We start from the raw sequence: 11,751 nt of genomic DNA, 5'->3' as shown, positions 1-11,751 counted from the left end.
AGGCAAATAGCTTTTGGGAAAATGTTTTGGTGTCTGAGCCTCTGTAGAATTAGAGCTTAATTTCATAGCACCTAACTTAGCTTTTGCAAAAGTTAAGTGAAAGGTACTTTGGAAAACCTTGTACCACAGTGAGGATGGATACCTTCCTGTCCCTGTGGAGCCCAGGTGGCAGCCTGCATAGCTATTCTGAACGTCGTTGTTTCACCACAGGACAAGGTGTGGACGAGCCGCTTTCTGAGACTGGGTTCCAACAGGCAGCTGCTGCTGGGAGCTTTTTGAAAAATGTGTTGTTCACACATGTGTTTTCCAGTGACCTCACCAGGACCAGGCAGGTGAGTTCAGTGTTCCAGCCGTGTGACCTGAGCGAGCCGAGAGCCCTGTGCCAGCTGAGAGCGGAGGCTGAGATCACGCAGGGGCCACCAGTCCGCACCCCGAATGGAGCTCATTGCTCTCTGATCACTGTACCCTTTGGGGGTAATTTTTAGAGTAGCTTTGAAAAAAATGTGCGAGGAGAGTAGAAATAAACGTAAATATAGACAGGTGTTAGGAGAGACATGGACAACTGACACGAAAATGTGTAAACCCATAAAGCCGCCAGATGGGAGACTCACCAGTGACCATCAAAAAAGTGGGCTGTGGTAATGTGACGTCAGGCGGCTGAGGCAGGGGTGGCCGCGTGTGAGCTCAAGGCCGGCCTGGGCCACACAGTGAGTTTCAGGCCAGCTTGGACTGCCTAGCAGGAACACCGTCCCCAGAAATAGAAAATTGTCCAAATCTGTACTCAGAGAATTCTTTAAAATTTAGAAGGTGAGTTAATGATTTTTCTCTCACATAAAAGTGAAGAGACCAGATAGATACAGATCCATACTTTGTTGGCAACCATTATTTTACCTTTGGTTGTTTTGGGTCAGTTGGCTTTTAGTTTAATTTTGTTTTCCCCTTTTGCAATACTGGGAATTCAGCGCAGGGCCTCACCTGTGCTAGCAAGCGCTCTCCCACCGCACTGCACGACTCTCCCTTACTGGGTTTTGACAAACGGGCCTGGCCATGTGGGTGCTGAGAGCAGAGACAGTAGCAGGGCCCCAGAGAGACCAGGAGCTGTATGTGACTATTAGCTTGCCCCAGATGCAGAGATTGATGTAAAACTGGCTGTATATTCTAGTGAATTTTATTCTGTGAAAGGTACTGTTAAAATGAAAAAGCTAGCCATCGATTGGAAAGGGAAAAATAGTGTCCATATAGTACATATGCCACAATAAGGAGGTGTGTATGTATCTAACCAGGTGTGTGTAAATTCTACTCAGTAGCTAGACAAACACTTCACTTTAAAAGAGGTAAAAGATTTGAATTTGACCAAGTACTTCACAAAATGAGATACTAAGGAGATAAGCGGGTAAAAAGATGCTCAGTGCCATTAATCACCACAAAAATGCAAATTAAAGCCGCAGTCTGCTGCTGCCACTACACATCAGTGACTCACAAGAGGAGAGCTGGTCAGGTGCTGAGAGCGCACACTTGCCGAGACGACAGAAGGAAGCGGTTGGACAACAGTTTCATAGTTTAACATTTATTGTGTTTCCCAGCAGTTTCAGTCCCAAAAGTTTGCCTGGTGGAAGGAGGAACACAGGATTAGGAATGTCCCCGCCAGACTTGTACACAGTTGTTTACTAGCAGTGTTATTTGTATCACAGCACATGATTCCACTTAGGCAGCTGGCCTGCCTTTGGGATGAGGACTTTCTGGTGTGGGGATGAAGGAGTCTTTTCAGGTGGTAAATTTCTCTTGATTCAGGTAGTATTTAGAGGGGCTTATAAGTTTGTCAAAACTCAACGGACTTAAAATAGGTATGTGTATCAAAGTCAATCAAAAATGGGGAATAAGTCAAATGAAAAGCTCAGTGAAAATGCTGTTACTGATTACACAGCATAAGTGCCTGCTAGTTTATAGGCGAGGCGTGAGCCTCTCCCTGCCCAGCACTGCGATGCGATTGGCACTCTTAGCACTGAGCTACAGTGCCAGGCCTTTTGTTTTAGGCTAAGGTCTTGCTACGTTGCCTGGACTGAACTTGAAATCGTGGTCTTCTTGCCTCAGTCTCACATGGACTGAGTGATGGGATTACAGGCGTGTGCTGCTACACCTAGTGCGTGTGCTCCCACACCTACTGCGTGTGCCAGGCTCTCGTGCATACTAAGGGTGCTGCTGCTGAGCTGCACCTTGAGCCCAATAGGCTGCTGACGCACGGGAGAATACTGCTGGTTTTTTGTTATTAGCTAGGATAACATGTATTTTAAAGTTTATAAGAAAAGGGACTATATATATATATATATATATTTATATTTATATTTTTTTTCAGACTATCCATGGGATTTTGGAGAAAAGTAAATTTTGTAAAGACATGACAATAGCGTATGATTCAAGACTTCGTGAAAGGGTAAGATTTCTACATCCTTATTATATATTCTTTAAATTTTCAGTAGGCCACCTTAGCTTTACAACTGGCTAAAAACTGAAATGCTGTCCTATTGGAGATCTGAAATGCTTTAGACTCCAGGATGACAGGCACTGTTGCATAGTTTCATACCCAGAACCTTAATTATTAAGACCATATGTGATGAGGTGAGCATGTTTATAAAAGCTAAGTTTCAAAATTTGCCTTTCTAATTCTACTCAGCATGATGAGACTTTTCTTAGCTCTGTTTTATATACAAGAAATGAATCTTCCTGAAGTTATGACTTACCCAAAGCCACTGGGCATTTTCATCTCTACCTGGCCAGATATCTTAACGAAACAGCTAGAACATGTCTAAAGTCTTACTTCTCTAACTTGCCCTAGGTTCTCTGTTGCAGTTCAAAACATATGTAGACTACAGCCCCAACAGAAATAAGTTCTCATAGCAGGGAAGGGTCGTCTCCCCAGAGCCAGTGCTCGGGTCCTGTGAGGGCCCCCCTCGTGGCAGCAGCCTTTCCAGGGAGGTCCGTCTCACTGTGCTCAGTTGCTGCTCTGCGATCTCAGCTGAGCGCTTGATGACTTCCACTGTCTTTTGCTAAGATGTCTCACCATACTGCCTCTGTGCTGGCCTGCTTGGGCCTCCCCGACTCTGCAGCCCTTCATGTTCCCTTTTTATGTCTCGTGCTACCCAGTCTGTCACCGCTGTCACCCCCTGCATCTGGGGAGTTCCATGTCTGTGTACTTGTGCTCCTTAGTGTAGCACTGGCTCTTGTCTTATGTTTTGGGTGCTGTGGAGAGAAGCTAGGGCTCCGTGTGTGCTAGGTAAGTACTTGTAGTGAGCTGCACCTCCACCCCTTTTATTTTATCTTGAGACTCACTTGCTGAGTTTCCAGGCTGGTCTTGAGTTTGCAGCCCTCCTGCCTCACCTCCCGGGTAGCTAGGCTTTTAGGTGTGTGCTCCTGTACTTGGCCCTGCGTGATTTTAAGCAGCTCGTTTCTCTGAGAGCCTGTGTTTCAGCTCAGTGTCATCTCTCACCTTGGTCCCTGATAGTGACTTTTGTTTGAGATGGCGTGGGTGGGGTGCTCACTGTGTAGTCCAAGCTGGCCTTGAACTCACTGTGGAGCACAGACTGGCCTGAAACTCGCAGCAGCCCTCCTGCCTCAGCCTCCCAAGTGCTGGGATTACAAGTGTGTGTCACTGTGCCTAGCTACTGACAGTAACTTTCTTTTCCTACCACAGCTGGAACAATCTTTTGCAGATGGGGTGGTGACACCCTGTATAAAGTGGTTCACTGGTTCTCTCAAGGGGTTGTTCACACCCTTTCACCTGGCTCCCAGGTGCTGTGGGGATTTGTCTGTCACCTCCCCCGCCGCTCCTTTCCCCGGCTATTCTGTCTAGCCTCAGTGACAATGTGAGTGCATGCCGGGACGGTCCTCCACACTTCTAGTACCTTGTGCCCATTCCTCCTCACAGCAGCCCGCTGTGAGGCAGCCTGAGACCCTTGTTCTGACCCTCATTCTAGAGAGAGAAGCCACTGTGCCCAGGCCCAGGTCCTGTCAGGACCCCGTGGCTGCCCAGGCTGGGAGCTGCCCTCCTTACCGCAGGCTCTGCTCTTCCCTCTGGCTTCTGAGTCTGTAGCCGCCCTGCCTGGGGCGTTGCTCACCAGACCTGGCCCGTTCTACTCACCTTTCTGGCACTGCCTTGTGGCTGCACACGCATCTGTGTTCCTCCTCCCCCATCCTGGCCCCTTGCACCAGTGCTCTGTTCGCAGTTATGCTGTGCTGACCAGCGAGTCACCCTGAGGCGCTCCATCGTGCTGCGGCCTCGTCACCAGGGTGTACTTATTTGAGGTGTTTTATGAAAGGTTTCTGTTCCTGTGAATCAAAGGCACAGATATCTAAAAAGTCCTGACACAGGGATAGCAAGAGGCCTGACTATAAGAAACCGTGTTATTCTTATAAAATAGTATTTAATTATTGGACTCTTACCTGACAGCAGTGTGAGGGCATTGGGCGTCATCCCTTCGAAACCAAAATGACTCTTTCTTTCAATATTTATTATGCAGTGTTGCATTATGATTGTAGAACATTAGAAGTGAGAAGAGTTTGTAAGAAATACAGGTAGAACCTCCACTCCCTCCAGATAAACGCTGAGAACATTGTGTTGTGTGCTCCTGACTTCCAAGTCAGTCTCCATATGTACTTTTCTAAGTGGCATACCCCATACTGCCTTTAAGCCAGCTTTTCCCACTCACTGTCCCCTGACTGCCCCCCCCCCCCATGTGTGGCTGTTGCAGTTTTTACGGCCCAGCTGCTACTGACAGACAGCTGGAGCACGACTAGATTTTCTGCTGCCTCTGCATGCCTATCTGACACTTCTGTAGAAATGGACAAAGGCAAGGTGCACTTTTCTCTAGGCTTCCACAGCTGATGCTCCATTGCCTCCCGTGCCCCAGAAGAAGGTGTGTGTGCTGGCAATCTCTTTAGTAGCTTAAGGATGACACCACATGCTTCTCCTTTTTTATCTTTGGCGAGGCAGATTTCCTGCATTCTTGTTCACTTGCATTTCTTCTGTGACTTATCTTTTGCCCTAGCTCAGTCTTAGGGAACCTAGAAAGCCTGCAAGCCTTGAAGCCGTACAGATCTGGGGCTGAGTCTGAGCTTGGCTGATGACTGGCTGTGAGAGTGGAGTGTGGTTGCTTACCCTTCGCGAGCTGTAGCTCCTTCCCTGAGAGGTAGAGGTGCCCCCACACACTTCCTTCATGGTGCTGTTTGTTTCTGGGGTCCTTGTCATGTTAGGTAGGGTTCGGTGGCCAGCCTGGTTCCTTGCACACGATAATTCCTAGCCCCAGGTGTACAAAGGCCTGTATTTGTCCAGGAAACCCCACTGTCTACTGAAATCAGCTTCAGTATGTTTGTACACATGGCCCACGTGGCATGTAGACAACTCAAGACTGCCTCTTTACTTTCTGGGGTTCATAGCTCTCTGCTGAGTACGCATAAAATCATAAAATCAATAAAGGACACTAAGCTTAGTCCTGGGACGATTCTCCAGACTTGTCATAAACCTGAGCTTAATTGTTGCATTGCACACTCATGTGCGGGTGTTGATTGTTGGATGTTGCAGAGATATGGGGTTGCCGAAGGCAAGCCACTGAGCGAGCTGCGGGCCATGGCCAAGGCTGAGGGGAAAGAGTGCCCGGTGTTCACACCTCCCGGAGGAGAGACACTCGACCAGGTAGGAGGCCGGGCCCCATCACCACCCCGGGAGCCAGCAGTGTTCGTCACCCAGAGTTGGACCCTCCTGTGGTCAGATGCTGGGCTTCAGACCCAGGCAGTTTGGAAGTTGGTTGGTGCATGAAATAGCTCTGCATGCTATCATTTCTCTTTTCCTTTTTAAGTTCTCCTGTGTTTCTCACATACTCTTCAGTGGGTACTCTTCACTGGTGATGAGTTGCAGGAAATGTGTTCAAAGAACAGATTCGTGAAGCGGTGGCCTGGACAGGCAGTTGCTGAGACAGATGGGCACGCAGGAGCCGGGCACTCGCACAGGCTGCGAGATTTACAGTGCACGTTTCTTCTCTGTCTCCTGCTTCAGATTGCATCGTTGGTGGCTGTTTCTTCCTGTTTAATACGTGATTTTTCTGGTACTGAGTCCAGTGCTAAGCATGACTCAGTAGACATAGCTAGAAGGTCTGGTGTTGGCGCAGCCACGCTGGGCCGTGTACAGTTTCACAGTGAGTGCTGCTTGCAGCTTTCTCTGTACTGGGATTTCCCAAACTTCACATCCTCTGCAGTCAGGAGTTGGGAATTGCATCTCTCACTTCTTTCACCACTGGGCTTACAGAGCTGTGGGGAGCGCTGACAGTGTGGGATAGGGTGGCCGGAAGTCTAGGCTGGGACCCGGGGACTCGCACCTCACTCATGTTAACATTCTGGAAAACGTGAGTCAGTTACGTAGGTGGTTTAATTCTACACATATTGACAAGTACCTTGACATAATTCCGTGGAATGCTAGTCGGGTTGTGTGTCCCTCAAGCATCTATCATTTCTTAATGATGAAAATGTTCAGAATCTTCAGGACTTTTGAAAAATGCAGAACATGTGTGTTGTCTCCAGTTTCCATGGCTTGCAGGAACTGTTTGTTCCTTGTCATCTTCTGTCATTCCTTCCTCCCCAGCTGCTGCTAACCACCGGCTCTCAACTTTTATGGGGTCAACCTTTTTAGATTGTGCAACTGAATCATGCTCTACTTATCTTTTTGTGCCGATTTATTTTACTTAATATAATCATTATCATTTCTATCCATATTGTCACAAGTAACAGGGTTTTATCCTTTTTATGGCTGAATAATATTCCATCAAGTATGTGTATCTTTTTTTTTTTTTTTTGCACTGCATGGTATTTGCACTCAACAGTTAAACCTGCTGGTGTGTTCAAAAGACAGTGCCATAGAAATTCAGTATCTGGCATTGTTGGTTTTCTTGCCTTTGTGCATGTTAAACCTGGTATTGATACATTATTTTATGTCTTATATGTATTCATTTTAGCACAGAATCTTCTATGCAATGATTTTTTTAAATTAAAATTTAAAAAAGTAGCACTTTTTTTTTTTTTCTTTTATATCCTTGAACGGTTGTTTCTGAAGAGTGCTGCAGCAGTCTTCTCTTCAGGGCACTGATTTCATTTTCCATGTACACATGCCAGCAAGAGGACTGTTGTAGTTTCCTGAGGAGCCTCGTGGTTTCTGTAATGGGTATATAACTTCCATTCCCGCCTAGAGTGTGCAAGGGCTCCCTTTTCTCCAGAGCATGACCAGCACTTTTTTTTTTTTTTTTTTTAATGTTTTGGTAGCAGTCGCTCTTCCTGGGGCTGAGCTGATAGCACGCCATGCTCTTGATTTGCGTTTCTCTGGTGCCTGGTGATGTTGAATATTCGTCCACATACCTGTTCTGCATTCCCATGTCTTTTGAGAAATGTCTATTGTGTCTCCGGCTCCCCTTTTAATCAGGCTGCTCTTGTGCAGCCCGATTGTGGGTTTTTGGACCTCCTTGTGCATTCTGACCCCTGCCAGACACTTAGCTGGTGAACAGTTCTTTATTCTGTGGGCTGTCTTCTGCTCTGCCTGCCGCTTCGCCGTGCAGCCACGTTCTAGTTGGGTACAGTCCCATTCTTCTATTTTTGCATTTGTTTATTGTGCAAAAAATCTGCGTCCATCTCAAAGTCCTGAAGCATTTGCCCTGTTTTTGTTTTGCAGTTTCATAGTTTCAGGTCTTGCGTGGAAGTCTGCACTCCATTTGGAGTTGATTTTTGTCACTGGTGAGAAGTAGGGGTAGAGCTTCGTCGTGCTGCCTGTGGGCACCACTTCTCAAGCACCATCTGTTGGAAGGACTGTTCCTAACCCAGTGTGTGTTCTTAGCACTTGTGCTGAAAGGAAGTTAGCCGCAGGGGTGTGGCTTATATCTAGGCTCTCTTTTCTGCTGGACTGTGTGTGTTTTTATGCCAATATCATGTTTTATTGATTGATGTAATGTAGGGTCTCGAGACGCAGCTTGGACTTGCGGTGATCCTCCTCCTGTCTCAGCCTCTCCAGTGCTGGGATTACAGGCATGTGCCACCACACCCAGCTTCAGTGCTCCACTTGGTGTGGGGCCAACATGGCGTGCAGTACTGGGGCTCAAACTCAGGTCTGTATGCTTGCCAGGCAGGTTCTTAGACCACCCAGCTATCTCCCTGTCCCTCAGGATTTTTTTTCTTCATGTTTCTGATTCCTGTGGTTTTGTATATTTTGAGGTTGCTGGAGTGCTTTGAAGTAGTATAAGCCTGGCTTTTTGGCTCGTTGAGGGATCTTTGATTATTTGGATTTTTTTGAAAATCTAAGACTTTTAGTTACTTATGTTTTAAAGTCGTTGATGTTATCTTATTTTCTTTTTTCCTTACAGGTAAAAATGCGTGGAAAAGATTTCTTTGACTTTCTTTGTCAACTAATCCTAAAGGAAGCAGGTCAGAAAGAACCGCTTTCCCCAGAAGTCCCAGGCAACTGTCTGGAATCTTCTTTGGCAGAGATATTTCCTTTAGGAAATAACTGCAGCCCTGAGAGCCACGTGGCCTATGGCCACGCAGGACTGGCAGCCAGCGTCCTGGTGGTGAGCCATGGGGCCTACATGAGGAGCCTGTTCGGCTACTTTCTGACTGACCTGAAGGGCTCCTTGCCGGCCACTCTGAACAGATCGGAACTCGCGGCTGTCAGCCCCAACACTGGGATCAGCCTCTTCATCATAGACTTTGAGGAGGGAGGAGAGCCTGAGGTCCACTGTGTCTGTATGAACCTGCGGGACCACCTCAATGGAGGCAACTGAGGGTGCCGGGCCTAGCCACGTCCGAGTCTGAGCAGCTGAGGTCTGCAGGGAGCACCCTTGGCTTGCCTCAGTTCTGTCCTCTGCTGTGCTGATTTGGGAACAGGGAAAAATCAACCTACAAACCTCCACCCCGGACAGCGATGGAAAGCCATTTTATATTGATTGAATTTGCACAAGTGCTGTTGGCCTACTCCAGAGTAATTTTACGGCCCTACTCGGTCACGTCTGCATTGTACGTGGACGGGGGCCCTCAGCATTGCAGCTGGGGATTGATCACCTTGCCGCTGTGTATTTCCCCATTTTAAAATGTTGGTGCATTTTTTAATGCTCTGCTTATATATATGTATTAATTACTCCTGGGAAAATACTGTATGCTTTTGCATCTCATCCAGTGCTTCAAAAAAGGAGCTCCCTGTAATTGACACTGTATATTTATAGCAATTGTGTTATATTTAAAAATTTCTTTAAAGGAAATATTCTCCCTCTCATAAGTTATTGAAAATAAAACAGTAAAAAAACACTAAATGTTTTATGTAGGAACCTGCTGTTGGCTATTTATTTTTGTTTTAGAAGGTTCAGAGTACATTGTGAGGCAGAGGGGCACAGAGGGGAGCAAGTTAGGCACCATGTAGTTAGAATACATTGCAGAAGGAAATGAGGAGCTTGTTGAGGACCCCTTGTGAGGGCTGCCGGAAAAGCCAGGAAAGTAAACGAACAGAAACACAAAACCCCCGAAGTCTGGTGGGGAGAATGAGGAGCAAGATGATCTTGCTTCTCATCTAGGCAGCAGCTGCAGACCTCCAGGCTGAGAAGAACCCGCAGGCAGGAAGTAGCTAGTGCCTAGTGCACAGGAGAGCCTGTGACTGCTCCCGGGCTCTGGGAGTAGCAGATGAAGTTTTCCCTTCTTGCCACCAGGTGGCACCAGAGGAAGGGATTTTGATCAACTTGTATGTGCCATTAGTTCTTCAAAAGTCCTTATCTCTAGCAGCTTTGTACATTGCTGCTTGAATTGTCTTTTCTCTGTCTACATCCAGGAAAGCATAACTTTTCCTGTTTTTCTACTGGCCTTCTTTCCCATAGGATGTTAGTATTACTATTTCATTTTTCATCTATAGTTTTATTTTGTATCCTTTCTAGAAACACCTGAACTGAAACCAATTCATTCCTGTAAACCCTTTTTACTTCTACAGCTTGTGTCAGATATCTGGGGCCCACTGAACAACATATAGCCTTTTGGTTTTAGATTTTAAACCTGCATGATTACCTGGGTTTTGGTATCTTCTAAAAATAATCTGAGAGATTAGAACATATGCAATCAAAGCATGCACATTTGAGCTAACATGTACATTTATAAACCTTTTTGAGACCTAGCAGTTGAAACTCACTAGCTCTTAGACCCCTTTATTCATGGAGTCTGACAGTTTGCTCTAAGTCCCTCTAGCTTTAGTTAAGAGAGGTCACACGTGTATTAACTATCAGCACGAAATAGCGGAGTTATATTAAAAATCAACCAGGCTTACATACCTATGATGAAATACAAAGCATTTAGTCATATTAAACTAATGTCCCATTCAGTGTTTTGGATATGGCCCCCATGGTAAGCAAGGGGCACTGCCAAGGGATTTTTCCTTTCAACGCTGTGGCTCTGAGTTTTACATCACAAATACAATGTCTGGCTCTATCTATAGGCCCAAAGCTATTGGACACTGCCTAAGCCATTTTCTTTAGAACATTTTTACGCTGACAGGTTGTTATCTGTCCTTGGAAACCTGTTTTAACTAGTGAAATATTTTAAGTCTTACACATGAATTAACATACATTTGTAAAACATCAGTCTCAGCACCATCGTTTAGTAAACAATCTGAATATATTGCATTACCTCAGTTACAGCTAAAGCAGTATATCTTCTAAAGCCTGTTTCTATTGAGGTGCGATGACTGGAAGGAAAGTCAGGGCTGGAGAAGGACAAAGAGACCTGTGCCAATGTCCAGCAATAGGCTGGGTTTTCCTCTAGTCATGCTTACTCAGGGCTCCTCCGTGGAGACAGCAGGTAGAGGTGACAGTCTGGCCAGAGGGAGGAGGCAGGCCCAGGGCCCTTCAGTCCTGCTGGACCACCTGGGAAGCCAAGTCTGAGCTCTGGGGCCTCCACCTCAGAGTGCAGTCTCATTTCCAGTGGCTGTCTTGGCAGTCAGGGCATGGCTTGTGGGCCTCTTAAGGCAGTCCCTCTTATGCTGGCCTCGCTTCTGACAGCAGTAGCAGATGAACGTCATCATTGAGCTCTTCTTGGAGCCAAGAGAATCAGACTTTGGACGTCTGTTTTGAGACCGCAATAATGACAGCCATTTTTTGATCTCTTTATTTTTTCTCCCTGTTCCAATTATAGTACATTTAAACAGTTTTTACCAAAGTATCAAATGAGTGGTACAGAGCAAAAGCTATCTTTTGTAGCTCTTTAACTTATGTGTAAGAGTAATCTGTCTATTGAATTAACGTCTGACAAAGTATGCTTTATTAGTCTCTCTATTAAACATTTTAAGAAATCAGAGGGGTGTTCGTCTTTTTCCTGATAAATAGCTAACATTTAATAACTGAAGGCTTGATTCTAGTTTTTAGACCTTGAAGAATACACACTTGAAAGAAAAGCTTTTCCATTCTTCTGCCTGGCTATTAGCAGCAGGGCTCTGGCTGGTTGGGCTCCAGTGGGAAAAAGTAATTCCACTGGTTGTCCATCTTTTGAGTCCTTATAACAATACAATATTCCTCTCCAAATGTAATAGCAGCTTATAAGGCTACCTGCTTTTCATAGAAGTCAAAGCTTGGTTTAAGATTAACATTATATCTCTAATCTAGTTCATAAGTCTGAATAAATCCTCTAAAAGACATCAATGTACTTATCAGGGTCATCTAAGGCACATGAACTCTGGAAGTTCCAAATTTCTTATTT

The 11,751-nt window shown here is 45.9% G+C and overlaps 1 protein-coding gene and 1 non-coding gene across 4 annotated transcripts in view; both read left to right on the top strand.

Annotated features, from left to right (window-relative positions):
* The window catches only part of Tigar (TP53 induced glycolysis regulatory phosphatase), a 25,171-nt gene extending 15,845 nt beyond the window's left edge, over positions 1-9,326 (top strand). Inside the window, exons 3-6 of one of the 3 annotated variants that reach the window (XM_012517429.2) lie at positions 211-332; positions 2,354-2,431; positions 5,576-5,686; positions 8,391-9,326. In XM_012517429.2, the coding sequence (XP_012372883.2) occupies positions 211-332; positions 2,354-2,431; positions 5,576-5,686; positions 8,391-8,807 (728 nt within the window). In that variant the 3' untranslated portion in view covers positions 8,808-9,326. The remainder of the gene's footprint in view (positions 1-210; positions 333-2,353; positions 2,432-5,575; positions 5,687-8,390) is intronic. The other 2 variants (XM_023703762.1, XM_023703761.1) reach the window with 2 other exon arrangements.
* Positions 6,839-6,970, top strand: LOC111813289. The gene has a single exon (XR_002818590.1). It is a non-coding gene; the product is annotated as a small nucleolar RNA SNORA8 (small nucleolar RNA).
* Positions 9,327-11,751: the final 2,425 nt, after the last annotated feature.

Source organism: Octodon degus, unplaced genomic scaffold, assembly GCF_000260255.1.
Source record: "Octodon degus isolate 3935 unplaced genomic scaffold, OctDeg1.0 scaffold00178, whole genome shotgun sequence".
NCBI lineage: Eukaryota > Metazoa > Chordata > Mammalia > Rodentia > Octodontidae > Octodon > Octodon degus.
This window is presented reverse-complemented; position numbering and strand designations above follow the sequence as displayed.